Source organism: Macaca fascicularis, chromosome 7 (assembly GCF_037993035.2).
Source record: "Macaca fascicularis isolate 582-1 chromosome 7, T2T-MFA8v1.1".
Classification (NCBI taxonomy): Eukaryota; Metazoa; Chordata; class Mammalia; order Primates; family Cercopithecidae; genus Macaca; species Macaca fascicularis.
In genome coordinates, this window is record NC_088381.1 from 57,628,217 (window position 1) to 57,645,906 (window position 17,690).

The 17,690-nt window shown below is 45.5% G+C and overlaps 1 protein-coding gene across 1 annotated transcript in view; it reads right to left on the reverse strand.

The window, feature by feature from the left end:
• Positions 1-1,194: 1,194 nt before the first annotated feature.
• Positions 1,195-17,690, reverse strand: part of CTXND1 (cortexin domain containing 1) — a 58,708-nt gene continuing 42,212 nt past the window's right edge. The window contains exons 2-3 of the mRNA XM_045395891.3: positions 9,259-9,410; positions 1,195-7,681 (exon numbers count right to left, since the gene is read on the reverse strand). Of these exons, the coding sequence (XP_045251826.1) occupies positions 7,437-7,616 (180 nt within the window). The 5' untranslated portion in view covers positions 7,617-7,681; positions 9,259-9,410 and the 3' untranslated portion in view covers positions 1,195-7,436. The remainder of the gene's footprint in view (positions 7,682-9,258; positions 9,411-17,690) is intronic.

Sequence of the window (17,690 nt, forward strand, 5' to 3'; positions counted from 1 at the left end):
AAGACTGTGGCACACCGTAAATGCATTACCTCAGGGATCTACCAATTCTCCTGGTCTCTGTCATATTATATGAGACCCTTATCATCTTGACAGCCCATAGAACTTTATGATTTTCTGCTACATTGATAACATTATGCTAATAGGATCTGGTGAATGAGGACTAGCGAGTGCCATACTGCCACATGCTTGCCAGAGAGGGGAAGAAAACACATGTGGAGGTTCAGTGGCCTCCCACATTGGTGAAATTTCTTGGGTTCTAGCAGTCTGAGGCCTGTTGGAATATCCCCACTAAGATGAGAAACATGTTGCTTCACCTTGTGTCTTCCACCATAAAGAAAGAAGCTCGGCAGTTGATGGATCTCTGGATTTTTGAGGCAATGTATAGAACATTTGTGTGTGTGTGTCTCATGGATTTACTGGTTACATCATAAGACCACTGGTTTTGAATGGGGCCCAGAATAATAAAGGACTCTAGAAAAGATATATCCAGACTGTGATGAAAGCTACTCTGCCATTTGGTCCTTAAGATCAGCAGATCCAATAGTGCCAGAAGTGTCTTGCAAATGGGGGTGCTGTGTGGAATTCCTAACCATCTCCAATAGGAGAATCACAGCATTGACCCAACTGAACAGGATGGGAAGAGAGAGTCCAAGGCAGTCTTCGGGAGATATGTGTGAAAAGACATCTTTGAAGGGGCCCTGGGTGTCAAGATATTCAAGGGCCATTTAAATGCCTACTGAAGGGCATCCACTGCAGAAAAGACTCTCAACGATCAGGTGGATAAGATGACTCAACTTGGGGGTGTCAGCCTCTTCCTCTGTCTACTCTGGTGTTTGCTCAATGACATCATGAACAAAGTGACTGTAGTGGAAGGGACAGAGGCTATCAACACTATGGGCTTTCCCTTGCTAAAGTCCATTGGTTTCCATAACTTCTGGATATGTAGGCTTCCAATGAATGAGACCAATGCCAAGGCCCTGATATGGCACCATTCCCAGGGATGGGTGGTGGGAGATAGACCAAACACTTACTTGGTAGAAGGTTAATTAAACTGAGTCCCTTTCATCATGGAGGGCAGTAGGAATAGACATATATTCCAGATATGGATTTGCCATCCCTGTCCCTCCCCACCATTTGTGGTGTTTCATTCTGTTCATTTTGTGCTGCTAAAACAGAATAACACAAACTGGGTAATTTGTAATGAATAGAAATTTATTTGGCTCACGATTATGGAGGCTGCAAAATCCAAGATCAAGGAACCAGCATTTGGTGAGGATCTTGTTGCATCATAAACATGGTGGAATGAATCACATGGGCAAGAGAGAAAAGGGGACGAAACACCCCCTTTCAAAACAAGCCCACTCTCAAGATAACAGCATTAATCCATTCATTCCACCCTCGTGGCCTAATCACCTCTCATTGGGCCCCACCTCTCAACACTGTTGCATTGGGAATCAAGTTTCCAACATATGAACTTTGGGGGACACATTCAAACCACAGCATATTCATCTCAGTATATCCCACAAACGTGGCCTTTAAACAAGAAACCTTAGGTTTTGTGGGTTTGGAAATCTCTAGTGACCAAGAGGAACTGCTTCCACCAGGGAGTATAGTTATGGATCTGTTAAATTGGAAGATGATCTTGTGCCATCTGGGGCTCCTTATGTTGAAACATTGGCAGAGAAAGAGATCACTGCACTGTCAGGATGGTTCACCCCAATATCCAAGGGAAAGTAGGGTTTCTGCTACACAATAGGGGCAAGGAGTACTAGCTTTGGAACCCTGGGATTCACTAGGGCACTTGGTACTCCCTGTATCCCTTGTCCTCATTCTGTAAGCCTGAGGTGGGGGCACGAAATTAGATTTCTAACAGGCTCCCCAGAGATGCCAATGCTGTCCATCCTTGGACCATAGTAGTTGTTGCCCTAGAGCACCTGTTATTCTTTCTGAGAATTTTACAGTGCTTCCAGGTGAGATCTTCAAGGCCTCTTCATGTTCTTTAGGAATCTGTGGATACTGTGGCAACTCAATGAAGACAGGGCACCAAGAATTTGAATCCTCTGTGGATGAAGATTTGGGTCATTCCACCAAATAAAATTTTCCAACAGCTAAGGGACTGCCAGAAGGTAGAGGGGCTATGGAATGGGTGGTGGGAGAACAAGACTACAGTTACCACTCTGGGCCCCATGATCAGTCACAGAAGGGGGCACTAGCAGTTGTGCTTTACAGGAAGTGTTCCACTTACCCAGGAGTGGCTACATTATGATTTAAGTTGCAGGTGGGAATGGGACTAAATTGCTGTCAGCCCCAGACAATATGGTGACTGGTGAGATTTTATGTTTCCCCTGTGCTGGGGACAAAATATTTTTCTCCCATCTAAGCAAAGTTTGTGAATGGCTGCTAAGTGGTAATAGGATGAATTGTGCTGGGTTTTCTTCTTTTGCTCCAGTGTGCTGCCTATGTGGACCGTATCACTCAGGGTCCCCTGACCTTTAGCTTCTGTTGTTTTTGGCCAATGGAAGACCCGGACAGGAGATTGGAGGGCAGGAGGCAAGAGGTCAAGGTATTTATTCCCCTGGCTCTCTTCCTACTGAGCTGCAGTGGGTGCAGGAGTTTTGATCCTCTAGCTGTGACCAGGGCTTCCATCGGGTGACTCCTTTTCCATGGCTGTAGCTCTCCCTGGGTTCTAGATCCTCCTCCTTGTCTCTCTAGGCTGAGATGGTAATAGTTTGTGGCCTGCCTGTCCCTGGGTAGTTTGTTTTTCTCTCTCTGTCACCCAGGCTGGAGTGCAGTAGTGTGATCCTAGCTCACTGTAACCTCAAACTTCTGGACTCGAGTGATCCTCCCACCTCAGACTCCTGAGTAGCTGGCACTATAGGTGTGCAACACCACACCCAGCTAATTTTTTAAAAAACATTTTATTTTTTGTAGATAAACAGGTTCTTGCTTATGTTGGCCAGGCTGGTTTCAAACTCCTGGGCTCAAGCAGTCTGCCGGCCTTGGCCTCCCAAAGTGCTGGGATTACAGACATGAGCTTCCTTGCCCGGCCATCCCTGGGTGTTTTACTCTTCCCTGTTGCTTTCCATACCCTTGCCCAAACTCTGTAAATATTCTTTCATTAAACTATCTTCAGTCAGCGCTTCGTGCGTGCCATCTCTTTCCTGCCAAGACACTGAAAGCTCCCAAGGAGAACCCTCCTAAAGGGAGAGAGTCTTTGCTGATGACCATCAAGCTCATAAGTAAGGGCTGGTGTGGCTGAGGCTGTGTGTCCCTCTGGATACGGGCAACCTGTCTTTGTGCTATGATTGGACAGAATAGCTGGGAATGTGGATGTGGACCCAGATAACTCTGTGTGAGCACCTCTCCACAGGCGGGGCCACAGGACATTGCGGGTGGTCATTGATCATGCATGGCAGAACCAGTCCTCAACAACAAGACCTAGTGGTATGAAACCACACTAGTGCACACACCAAGCTTTGCAGTTCTCCTCACTTGGTGTTTGAAAGCAGGACCGGCCCCTTTTGGATTGATTTAGCCTCTGAAGTTCTGGAAATTTAATGAGACAGGGAGACACTGGTTTTCAATTCAATAAGAACATGTAGACATTTGAGCAACTAATTAGAAAAAAACGAAATATCTATGATGGGAATGATATGCCAGGATGGTAAAGCTAGGGTCCTACTATATGTATCCAACTCTCTGAGCATCCTTAGGGGCTGCGTTTCTTCTAGTGATCATCACTCTGAACTCTTGGTTCTGCATATTTCTGCTACCCCACTTGTCTGTGGGACTGCTGGCCCCTTCCAGATCGTATTTCCCTACATGACCCACCACCGAGGTGTCTTCATTGTCCCAAAGACCACTGCTGCAGAGTGGATCGTTTATCAGACTTCAGAGAGGGCTTGGGGCGACATGAAGGGAGTGTAGCTGAGCACAGCACAAGCCACAACTTAAAACTGGCCTCTAGGCATCACTGCCTGGAAAACCCACCACCCATTCTCTGCTTTGGAGAGTTCTTCTCCAGTCTGTGTTCTCCTTAAGTCCTGGGTTATGGCCAACTTCACAGGCCTCCCATTCTCTTAATACTTTTCATTTCTTCTCTGCCAACTTCTAGCCTTGAAGACTTCTGTTCATTCCTTTTGCTGATCAGTTTATCTTTCTATCCACAACCCCAAAGTTCATCTCAGCTTGCCAGAAACGAGTTGAGATGCTCTGGTCACAAAGGACCATCTCCTCTGTGCTTCAGCAGCATAATGCAACTACTGAAGCCTGAGATTCCAGTTGCTTTTTTTCTCCTTAATATGATCCAGTTCTTAGAGAGGTCTCCCTCCCCGCTGTGCTCCATGTGTCTCTTAGATGGAGGGAGTGTATAGTAAATATTTATTCTTCCCTGTCCTAAGCAAGCACCCTGCCTTCATCATATGTATTTTAACCTTTCTTTTTTGCTTGGAACATGTATAATAGGGAAAATGGAAGAAATCCAAGTATTTAATAATAGGAAGCTACATAATTATATATGTGTACTAGATGTCATGTTTTATGGCCATTAAAATGACAAGTGTGAAGAATGTAGTAGCAACACGAAAGTATACTTATGATGTAATATTAGGAGAAAGAGTATGATATAAAATTATATAGCAGATCATCTTTATGAAAAAAAATCTTGCATGAGGACAATGATTAGAAGGCAATATATGGACACAAATTAAAATTGCTGTTTTTTGGAGGCTTGGGTTGGGAGTGCTTTTTATATTTTCCACCCTTCCTGAAATGTTACTATTTCCCGTTGCCATCAAACAAGAGTCAAGAGATAAGGTGAAACCCATTAGCGAATCTGAGTGTGGAAAAGAATTAATTAGGACCAAGGGATTCTCAGGCAGTGCTTCCTCAACTTTAAGGTGCATAGAAACCATCTAGGGAATCTTGCTAATGTACATTCTGTACGTTGGTCTGGAGGGGGCTGTGAGTTTGGGTTTCTAACGAGCTCCTCAAGTATTGCAGAGGCTGTTTGTCCTTCAACCACAGGTTAAGTTGCACTGCCCTGGAGCACCCTCTTTTTCACCCGAGGGTTCTAAAGTGTGTCCAGGGGCGGTCTGGAAGACCTTTTCTTGTTCCTGGAGTCTGTTATTAGCTTACTGGGAGTTGGTTCTAGTTTACATTGTAAATGCATACTGATGAGATTTTTAACAGAAGTGCCTGGCATCTCAAGGTAGGCTTCAGAGTGAGGGCTGCTGCGGCTGAACCTGAGGCAATGCACACGAGTCTTGCTTTAGATCCTCCTCATTATACAGGGCCTTCCCTGCATCATGGTTCACTGCCATTGCCAGCTGTCCCTTTGTGCATCCCACAATAGTGGGGATAGGGGTGGGTAGGAGAGGGGTAGGAGAGGGATGACAACTGGATATCCCCTGAAATGCTGCCTGAACAGCTGTGGCCTTGTCCGCATTCAGGGGTCACCTAGTAGTGATAGTGCTTTGGAAACCCATTTTCCAGGTGGCCTGGGCTGTGGTGGGGACTAAAGGCTGGGAGGCAGACAATGAGAAGTCTTGAACTTCTTCACAGCTGCAGGTCTCTTGGATGGGGATGGAAGGCCACACTTTGGAGGGACAGAATAAATGCATTCAGAGGAAGGGGAGCTCAGGTGCTCTTGTTTAACTTCATATCATGTTACGGGAAAACTGATGACACTGGCAATTACGTAAATTGGAAGACACCACACCCCTTGAGGTCAGGTGCTAGGGAAGGCTGCTGTGACTATTCCTCTGACCAAGTGGTTCTGGCTGGGAGATTTGGCCTGTAGGAAGTAGCCCTCGGAAGTTGAGGAAAGCTGAGGGTTCCAGGCTCTGTAGGGGCAGGGGGCACTCCTCCCAGCTCAGACCCCTGGCTTCTCCTGGGGTGGTGAACTCAAGAGCATTCATGTTTGCCCATGTTCTCTCATTTCATCCTCACAACAACCTTGTGAGGTAGATGTTATTCCCTCACTTTACAGATGAGGAAATTGGGGCTCAGAGAGGCTAAGTGAGTTATCTGGGGTGCTATAACAAGGAAGTAGAGGAATTGGGACCTGGGACCAGTTTTGTAGGCTCTGCTCTAATAATTTTGCTGCAAGGTCATGGATGTAGGTGATGGAGTGGGAGTGGGGTCGAGGGCAGAAGGAGGTGGGAGGAGGGAGGGCCCGAGAAGAGTCATCATCAATAACTTCTTCCTTGCCCCCCAACTCTGACTATAGCAAATTTATAGCACATTCACTCTCCTTTCTGTCCTTTTGTTCACGAGGTATATGCAAAAAATAAACATTTTAAAATGACAAGGCTTTTCCTATCTTACAATGAGGAAACTGAGGCACTGGGAGGTGAAGTGACTTGCTCAAGGTCACATTGTAACCTGACTGATAAATGTGGGACTAGAACACAGATCTCCCCATTCAATATTTATCTCATGGACTGTGCACCCTCAGAAAGGTTACTGGGTGAAATAATTTTTGTGTGAGGAAAAATTAGTGAAAAAAATTAAATGTACAACCAAAGGAGATGATTTTTTAACCATGACCTACCCAACTGATGGTTAGTGACTGAAGCGACCCTTCAGTCACTGAAACTGGCAGCTAAGAAGAGTGTTTGATGTCGTGGGGAATATTCATGCTACCATATGAAGTGATACAACACCATGCATGGAGTATGAATTTGACTAAAAAATACAAGTAAAAAGGCTGGAAGAAAATATATCAAAATGGTGGTTTCTGGGAGGTGGAATTATTAAGTGTTATTTCCCTCCCTTTCTTTCTATTTATCTGCATTTTCCCAAGTTTCTAAAATGTACATTTTATTTATAACAGGAAAAATATATCCCTCTATATTTTAGTTTAAAAAAATACTGCTTGGAAGCAGCCCATATCCTGTGCCCTTCATGAATTTTCAAGTGAGACTCCCTCAACCTGCTTTCCCCCCTCACTGCCACACCATTGCTGGTCCGTGGGGAGGGGGCTGGGGTTCAGGTGGGACCTCTTGGTTGGAAGCCTTCATGTGCTACTTTGTATTTTAAGGATAGAGAGTCTCCTCAAGGCAAGACCACTGTTGTGTGATGGCTGGGGGGTGTCTGTTGCTGGATCCAATTCCAAAAGGTGCCCAGGAGCCTGGGAAGGTGACTACCCCATCATCTCACAGTGACTCCCCACACTGGAACCCCAGCCTCCTGGGTCCTGGTCCAGGGCTCTTTTCCCCTGGCTGCTCCATGGTTGTGACACCCATGGCACCTGGGCATTCCACGCTGGTGCTCGAGGGAGGGCTGACAGGGCTAAGTTGCACTTTCTCCTTCCCTGGGTGACCAGATTCATTCCTTGCCTCTGTGGGATGGCAGGCTGGCAGGGGACACATGGGTGCATCCTGGGGCACAGCCACCCGCAGATTGCCAGGTCCAGTCTCCACCGCCGCTGTGCCTCAGTCGTCCAGGTGCTGCTCCTCCCAGGTGGATGTGGGGATGGCGCTGTAAGGGTCCATGATGACCTTGGCACAGCGGATGATCATCACGACAAGGAAGAGGCAGAGGAAGACGAAGCAGGCCAAGGTCAGCCCTTTGTCCACGTCGACATAGACGGGCTCGGGCGTGGGCTCCTCCATCTCGTGGCAGCGACTGCAGGCTGCTCCTCCTCTGCCTCGGGCTTGACTGGTACCATTTTCCACCCCTGCAGAGACAGCCACAGCAGTGGGGAAGGAGGGGTGTGGTCACACGCCTGGGGTGACTGCAGGGCACCAACCTCTGCTCCCTCTTCTCTGCTACCCCTGCACCGAGAGCTTGCTGCTCAGACCACCCTGCAGGAGGGTAGGAGGGGATGGGTACACATGGACCCACATGGTCCCAGCCCGAAACCTTGTAGGTGACCAGAGGCTCTAGCAGGGTGCAGCTAGTGCCTCCCCAGGCTGGGGCAGGGGAGGTGACAGATGAGTCCCAGCAGGTGTGGGACTAGGGTGGAGCTGAGGGCTGGGTGGGGATAGAGGCCCTGCAGCTGCCTCCACTCCATGAAACCCTTTAGAAAGGCAGTTAGGATAATGCTTTCCATTTAGACAAACCACTATCTGAGGGTAATCTGAAAGCATTTCAAAAATTAAGTAATTATGATATAGATGCATATATTTTAGAGACAGGGTCTTACTCCGTCGCTCAGGCTGGAGTGCGGTGCAGTGGCACAATCATAGCGCACTGCAGCCTCCAACTCCTGCCTCAAGCAATCCTCTTGCCTTGGACTCCCAAAGCATTAGGATTACAGGTGTGAGCCACTGTGTCTGGTCTATTATGTTTTTTAAAGCATAAGAACCTAGATTTCAAATGAAACCTATTGTGGAAAACCACAGAGGAACAGACCGACGAGGGACTGCTGTCGTGGAAGAGAGTGAGAGGCCTGGAGGGTCTATATCCCCTTCCCTGCTGCAGGTCCTCACAGGGACTCTCTAGAGACTCCTGCTGAGGCCAGCACATGGCCTGAAAACTGTGTGATGGGAAGAACAGTTTTGGCAGTCACATGGAAGGGTCCCAGCTCTGCCACCGCCTTGCAGTGCAGGTCTGGACAGCTCTCAATTATTGTTCGGACTCCAGCAGTAGTCCCTACACTGACACATCACTCATTCATCTTGGGATGATTTGCCAACTTCTCTGGGTCCTAATTTTCTGCATGCTGAGGACAGGTGGCCATACCTGCTTCACAGGGGCGTGACAACCAAATGCACGGTCCCTGGCTCCAGTGGATGGTCAGTACATACTTTGGGTGAACTGGCAGCTCGAGGAGCTGGCTAGGAGGGGGCAGGCAGCTCCCCAAGTTCAGCTGCCACGGACAGCTTTAGGAGGAGGGCTGGCTGCTGCTCCCTCTCCCCGCACATAGCATTCGTCCCCATCCTTATCCCTGAACTTGTGGAGTGCTTGGGCTGTACGCTGTGCTTCATGTTCTGTTTGTTATTTAAAGCTCATGACACCCCTGGAAGCAAGTTACCCAGGCATCAATAGGCCCATTTTATAAATGTGGAAACTGAGGAACTGAGCAGGAAAATGACATATCCAAGGTCCCTCATCCCACACCCTAGGTCCCTACATGTCTCTGCCTCCTCTAGTGGGGCTCCATCTTGCCCACCCACTCTGGAGCTTTAGGAAGATAGCTGTCTGTGCAAGCTTAGAGTCCGCTGGCTGGGGAAGAGCTGTAACCACAGTCAACCATGACTTCCCCTCTCTTAGACCTTGTCTCAGCCCTCACCACTCTTACAGGACACTGACCTGCTGACTGGAGTGGTCACCACTTCATAAGGACCCTGGCTTTTCCAGGAGGCACAGGGAGTGGTCAGGCATCATGGGGGTCGCCCATGGAGAGCAGTGGCTGTTCACGGAGAGCAGGAGCTGTGCTGGCTGGTGGGGGCGCTGGAGTGTAACTGTAAGAGAAAGGGACAAAGAAGACTACTTATTTCCTGAGATGCCCAGCCCTAGATATAATGTGGACTCCCCTGGGTAGCTCCTTCCTGGCACGGGGGTGGGATCTGCCACACACTGTTGTTTGATGCTGATTTCTTCTCTCTTTTTAAAATATAACAACTTTCACGCCTGTAATCCCAGCACTTTGGGAGGCTGAGGTGGGAAGATTGCTTGAGCCCAGGAGTTTGAGACCAGCATGACAAAATCCTGTCTCTACAAAAAGTACAAAAAAATTTAGCCGGGCGTGGTGGTGCACGCCTGTAATCCCAGCTACTCAGGAGGCTGAGGCAAGAGAATCACTTGACCCTGGGAGGCGGAGGTTGCACCGCTGCACTCCAGCCTGGGCAACAGAACAAGACTGTGTCTCCAAAAAAAAAAAAAAAAAAAAAATGTTTATACACACACACACATAAACTTTAAAAAGTGTGGCCACATACACATAACATAAAATCTACCGTCTTGACCATTTTCAAGTGTGCAGCGGCATTTTTGTGTACTGTTCAGTGGTATTAAGTACATTCACACTGTGGTGCAGCTGTTGCTGCCATCCATCTCCAGAACTCTTCATCTTGCAAAACAAACTGTGCACTCATTAGACCATAACTCCCCATTTCCCTTCCCCCAGCCCCGGGCAGCCACCATTCTACTTTATGTCTATATGAATTTGACTGCTCTACCTACTTCATGTAAGTGGAATTGTACGTATTTATCTTTTTGTGACTGGCTTATTTCATTGTGCATAATGTTTTCCAGATTCATTCACATTGTAGCATGTCAGAATTTCCTTTTTTTAAAGGTCTGAATAATATTCCATTGTATATATGTTTATACCACATTTTGTTTATCCATTTTTTCATCAATGGACACTCGGGATGTTTTCACCTTTTGACTGTGTAAATAGTGTTGTTATGAATGTAGGTGTACAAATCTCTCTTTGAGACTCTGCTTTCAATGCTTTGGGGTGTATAAGCAGAGGTGGCATTGCTGGATCATATGGTAATTATATTTTTAACTTTTTTGAGGATTAAATTGAACATTTTGCATAATTAATTGTTGTACACTATTCAAAACTCAAAAAGCACAAAAAGAAAACAGTAAAACCAGTGTTTTCACTACCCCTATCCCCAGCCATCTAGCTCATCTCCAGATAGGCAACTATTGTTATCAGGTCTTTATACATCCTTCTAATCTGGAGATATTTTTCTTATAAAAGAAAATATGTATGTTTGTTTTTCAAATAAATGAAAGCCTGTTATATAAACTGTTCCACATCTTACTTTTAAAGTTTAACATATCGTGGAGATTATTTAACGTCAACACATAGAAGGTTGCCTCTTTCTTTTTAATTGCTGTATTGTATTTTGTTGTATGGATATCCCATAATAAATTCAACCATAGTCTTCTATCAGTTAGATAGGATTTCCAATCTTTCGTTTTTCACATATTGATGGAGCAAATGTCCTTGTAGCTATGCATTTTGCACATGTCTGAGTATGTCTGTAATTAAATTCCTTCAGGCGAAACTGCTGTGTCTAAGGATAAAGTCATTTTAATTCTGATCGATATTATTATTCTTGGAGGTTGTACCTATGTAAGCTTCCATTGGCAAAGGTTGTGAGGGACGGTTGTCCTACAGCTGAAACCAGCCCAATTGTCCCATAGAACTGATATTTCTGGGTTTTTTGAATAAACATAGAAACTGACCCTCCGAGTCTTAAAATTTGAAACTTACATTTCTCTCATCTGAGTTTTTTCCTTAGGAAACTGTCAGGCAAGGGACTGAAATGCACCAGATCCTGGCATCTAGACAATGAGACACCAGACCCCTCGTTCGTCTTCCTTACTCTTCCTTACCTTCCTAGTCCAACTTTTTTTTCCACATTCTTTCCTCAGTCTATAAACCCCCAATTTTAGTCAGTTGAGGAGATGGATTTGAGACTTATTTCCCATTCTCCCAGTTGACATCATGAGAATAAAAAGCCTTCTGCCCTGGAAATACTCGTCGTTTCAGTTACTGGCTTTCTGTACGGTGAGCAACAGGATCCAGACCAAACCCCTGGTGTTTCAGTAGCAGAATCTTGAAAACAGTTATCTTTTATTTTCGCCAATTTGAAAGAAAATTTGAAAGATGTTATAACATCTTATAACAAACATTTTCAAACACACGGAGAAGTTGAAAGAATTATACAGTAAACAAATATATATCTACCACCTAGATTCTGTTTCGCCGCATTTTAAAAATTTTGTCCTATTTACCCACCTATCCATCCTTTTTACTTTTTGAACGCATTTCAAAGATGCAAGCATTAATACACTTCACTTCAAAGCACTCCAGCGTGTGTATCATTAACTAGAATTCAGTATTTGTTTATAGATTTCTTAAAATGTAAAATTTACATGTAGTGAAATGTACACATATTAAATGCATCATTTTTGAGATTTTACAGATGTATACATCCTGTAGCTCAGAGTAATTTTTATCTATCTTAGAGAAATTAAGCATCTTTGCATGTGTTTAAGATCCAGTTGTCCTTCCTCTTTTTGTGAATTCTCTGTTAATATCCTTTACCTATTTTTCTGTTGGGTTTTTGGTCTCTCTCCTTTTTGGCCTTGGAAGCAGAGTTGAAATAAACATACTAATTTTATTAATTTTTATTTTATTACCGTTTTTTCCTTTATCCCTGATTCCTACTCCTATTTCTTACTTTCTTTCACTATCTAATTTTAGTCACTAGTATTAGCTAATTGTTTACCTTTGTTCTTTTACATGTGCGTCAGTTTCTGTAATTTGAATTGTCAACTTTAAATGTATGCATTTTTATTCCCAGCTGCAAGGTATTAGGAAATTAGGGAGTTTATTCCAGTTTTCACCTCCTTTTCCCATTCTCTTTCCATTGACAGTTACTTCCATTATTTCTACACGGTTAGGGTATGTAACATTTATATGTTTTTGCCCTTAAGTCTACCTTAGTTTTCATTGTTTTACAGTGACATCTATTTAAGGCTTCCCACCAGTCATTGTGTCTGTAATTGGTGGGTTCTTGGTTTCACTGACTTCAAGAATGAAGCCACAGACCCTAGTGGTGAGTCTTACAGTTCTTACAGATGGTGGGTCTGGAGTTTGTTCCTTCTCATGTTCAGACGTGTTTGGAGTTTGTTCCTTCTGGTAGGTTTGTGGTCTCGCTGGCTTCAGGAGTGAAGCTGCAGACCTTCGTATGTAAGGGCAGCGCTTCTGGAGTTATTGGGTCCTCCTGGTGGGATCAAGGTCTTACTGACCTCAGAAGTGAAGCTGCAGACCTTTGCAGTGAGTGTTACACCTCATAAGGTGGCATAGACCCAAACAGTGAACAGCAACAAGAGCTACTGCAAAGAGCAAAAGAACAAAGATTCCATACCATTGAAGAGACCCCCAGCCACTTGCTCCGGCAGCCTGCTTTTATTCCTTTATCTGGCCCCACTGACATCCTGCTGATTGGTCCATTTTACAGAGAGTTGATTGGACCATTTTGATAGAGTGCTGATTGGTGCCTTTATAATCCTTTAGCTAGACACAGAGTGCTAGACAGTAAAGTTCTCCAAGTCCCCACTAGGTTAGCTAGATACAGAGTAGTGATTGGTGTATTTACAAACCCTGAGCTAGACACGGAGTGCTGATTGGTGCATTTACAATCCTTTAGCTAGACACAGAGCGCTAGCCAGAAAAGTTTTCCAAGTCCCGACTAGGTTAGCTAGATACAGAGTAGTGATTGGTGTATTTACAAACCCTGAGCTAGACACAGGGTGCTGATTGGTGTATTTACAATCCCCTTAGCTAGACATAAAGGTTCTCCAAGTCCCCACTAGACTCAGGAGCTCAGCTGGCTTCACCTTGTGGATCCTGCACCAGGGCTGCAGGTGGAGCTGCTCGCCAGTCCTGCAGGTGCACCTGCACTTTTCAGCCCTTGGGTGGGCCATGGGACCGGGTGCTGTGGCGCAGGGGGTGGAGCTCATCGGGGAGCCTCAGGCCGCGCAGGAGCCCACAGTGCAGTGGGGCTAGGTTCGGGCATGGTGGGCTGCAGGTCCCCAGCCCTGCCCCATGGGGAGGCAGCTGAGGCCTGGCAAGAATTCCAGCACAAGGCTGCCGAGCCAGCACAGCTGGGGGACCCAGCGCACCCTCTGCAGCTTCTGGCCCGGGTGCTAAGCCCCTCACTGCCCGGGCCCCGGCCTGCCACTCCCTGTGTGGGGCTGCTGAGCCCACACCCACCCAGAACTCGCGCTGGCCAGCGAGGGCCACATGCAGCCCCAGTTCCCGCCTGCGTCTCTCCCTTCACACCTCCCCGCAAGCAGAGGGAGCCGGCTCCTGCCTCGGCCAGCCCTGAGAGTGGCTCCCACAGTGCCCTGGCGGGCTGAAGGGCTCCTCAAGCGCAGCCAGAGTGGACGGCGAGGCCGAGGAGGTGCTGAGAGCGAGGGCTGGTAGCATGTTGTCACCTTTCACTTTGGCTGAAGTTTTTCTATCATCTCTTGTTTGGCTGTAGATTGTTGTCTAGCATGTCCTTCAGGAAGAGGTCATGTGAATTATATTCCCCAAGCTCCTGTCTCCTTTGAAGGGAATGTACATTTTTCTCAGCCTGCTTTAAAGATTTTCTCCTTGTCTTTGGTTTTCAGCAGTTTTGCTGTGAATGTGCCTATGTGTGGTTTTCTCTGTATTTTCTTAGTGTTTGTACTACTTCTTGAATGTTACTTGATGTCAGCTTCTGAAAATTTTGGGCTCTTTCCCCTTTAAATATTCATTTGTTCCCTTTTTTCTCTCTTCCGTTTCTGGTGCTCCAGGTACACTTAGACCTTTTCACTGTGTCACAATTTTGTTATGCTTTCTTCCTGTTTTTTTTTTTTTTTTTTTAAATGCTGTAGTCTGAATATTTTCTATGGACTAACTTCAAGTTCATTAATCTTGTCTTTATGTCCCATCAGCTGTTAAATCTACCTATTCAAATTTCCCTTCAGCCATAGTTTTCAGTTTTAGAATTACCATTTGATGCTTTAAAACAATTTCCAGCTCTCCAGTGCCATTTTCTACCTTGTCACTGATGTAATTTTTCTGAAGTCCTTATTTGATAACTCCAGTATCCAGGTCATCTGTGGGTTTGCTTCTATTGTTTATTTTTTCTTTTGGTTCAGTTTCTTGATATACCTGACAAACGTTTCAGTGAGTTACTGAGCACTGATGTAAAACATTGTAGCAGCTCAGGGTGATGTTATTTTTCTGCAGAGAGGATTCACCATTTTCTCTGGTAAGCAACTATTGTGCAAGCAGATCACCTCCATTCAATAAGGGGCTAACCCCACTCAAGGTGGGGTTCACTTACTGCAAACAAGGCTGTGTCTATCTTTAGTTTGACAATATTACTAGGGTGTTGCACTCTAGGGTACCAAGTTGAGATCCTGGGATATTTACTTGGGCTGTTCCTTTCTTGGCATATCTTAGATTCTAGTTTTTCTCCTTAGTGCCTTGAAATAGCTGAAAACTGCCTAGGGGAAATTATTCAGGATTATCTGGGAACTGGTTTTTGATTCCGTGCTGTGGAATGCAAATGTGTGAAACTTAAGAACATTGGCCATTCACTAATAGCCACTCATATGAGGCCAGGCCTGAGGATGAAGAAATAGGTGTCTGGTTACAGGTCTGCTGTTCCTTTGAAATATGTTCACTGCAGTATTGTAACAGTGAAAAACTGGGAACAAAATGAACTTCTGTCAGTAATGGAATGGTTAAAACAGCCATCTGCGTCATGGAGTACTCTTAGTTCATTGGAAACACACGTGTGCACACACACATATGCACATACACACAATAGAGGGCTAGAAATTCTGTTAAGTGAAAAAGTAAGTTGACAAACAATATCACAAATATGATATTTATGTAAAATAAGCAACTAACTTTTTAATGTAAAATCTGCACGTGCTGGGTGGGGGGGGGTGGGAGGTCAGTGCTGTCTGCTGACTGCTAGGTCAAGACCTGCTCCTGCTTTAATTGCTTTTTTTTTTGTTTGAGAAATTTAAGACCTAGAAAAGTACAACAATGCTATAACAAGTACTTACATTTCCATGATGCAGAATTTGCGATTGTTATGTTATCGTTTTTGCATTGTCTTTTTTTTAAAAAAAATAAATCCTTACATTGTAACTCCTAACCTATAGAACTACTCCTCACACCTTCTTCAGCAGTATCACCATCATGAGTGTGGTGTGCACTTTCCACTTTGGGCATTCACAAAACCTCTAGAATTCCTTGGACCATACTTTGAAAATACGGCTCTAACCCACCTCCCTCTGTTTCATAGATGAAGAGACTGAAGTGTAGGGAGAGGAAGACTTTTGCTCAGAGTCAATAGCACAGCAGAATTTGGAGAAACCCGTGTTTCTCACCCCATGCCTGCGCCTTGGGCCCTGGGGCATGGATTCCACATAGTCATTTAGTGGGTGTTAAAGAAAGATGAATGTGCAAGGGATTCCTGTTCCAATGTTTCATAGTAGGACTCAGCCTAGCCTCTCAAACCCTGATTTTGAAATCTCAGGCTCTGCCAAGTTAATATCAGATAACTAGATACAGATTGCAGGGGTCAGATCTCACAGGGATCACCTTGTGACCCTCCACTGTCTTGTCTGGAACCGGGATTGGGTCCTACAACCTGGCGACATATCCCAGGGGAGGATTATTACTGTCCTGGATCCTTCTGGTTGGGGTGAATGCCAAGAATGTGGACTCAAAAACCAGATTTGCTTTTCTGCCTTGCAGATGGAATGTGCTCATTCACCTTAATTACCAGGCAAGCATAAGTCCTATCCAGCTCTGCTTCGAAGCAAGGACACACATCCAGGAGAGAAGGCAACACTGAACTCAGCTGCAGTTCCCTGGGAGCTGAGCTGCTGGCCTTCCTGGTGGCCAACTCAGTGGGCCCCAGCATAACTGCATCGTCCTTCAACACTGAGCCTGTATGAGCCAAGTGCTCCATCTGCCATGTTCTTGCGGCAGCTGGAGGTGGATTTGCTTCAGAGTCAGGGACTCTGACTTGGGCGAATGAGTGACCCTCAAGGAAAGTGGCCGCTGGGCTGACCCAGTGTACTTGTTAAGCGTGAAGGTGTAAGGTTGGGTTGTAGCAGATCCAAGTGGAAAAGAGTCCTGCCAAATGCTGTGAGAAAGTCATAGGACACAATGAAGAATCCAAACATAGACCTGGAAACAAGCATCCGAATCGGGATTTTAGGAAAAAACCAGCAGCAAAGCAATCACAATTCAAAGGGTGCACAAATATAGGATTTATGTACAAATTTGTGTACTACCCCAGGGCTGGGAGTGAGGTGCTCAGGGAAGGTGCATATATTTGACTAATCTCATCCCATCCTCTCTTTTACAACTAAGCATTGGGTAAGCCTAATTTAGACTCACATGTATCTTTGGTAATTTATTAAAATGCCAATCCGGGCAATTTTTCATTTCAAAAATATGACACCTTATTTGTACTTTTAAAGCGTACATGTGGCCGGGCGCGGTGGCTCAAGCCTGTAATCCCAGCACTTTGGGAGGCCGAGACAGGCGGATCACGAGGTCAGGAGTTCGAGACCATCCTGGCTAACACGGTGAAACCCCGTCTCTACTAAAAAATACAAAAAACTAGCCGGGCGAGGTGGCGGGCGCCTGTAGTCCCGGCTACTCGGGAGGCTGAGGCAGGAGAATGGCGTAAAAACCCGGGAGGCGGAGCTTGCAGTGAGCTGAGATCCGGCCACTGCACTCCAGCCTGGGCGACACAGCGAGACTCCGTCTCAAAAAAAAAAAAAAAAAAAAAAAAAAAAAAGCGTACATGTAACTATTAATCTAAATCAAACTTAAACTCAATTTAAAAAAGTTATAGAAGATTAGAAACGTGCTCAATGCAGATAAGAAAATAATGTCCTCAGCATTATGGCTACATTTGAGGAATTTTGCCCCGATCATCTGGTGATAGGAACATAGGCCTGGCCGGGCAGACCTTTTCTTCCACTGGCCTCTGATTCTCTCCAGATGCACCTGTTTGCCGCCTCCTCAATGTTTTTTCTTTATTCTCTGGGGGCAAGGTGGGCATGAGGCATAGCCAGGCTTGTTCTAGCCAGTCCACTGAAGTTTAGTATTAAGCATGGATACTAAATTAAATATTAATACTAGTAAGTATTGGTTCCCATTAACTGTTTTCCCCACAATGTGAGTAAGACTCTTTCCACCTTCA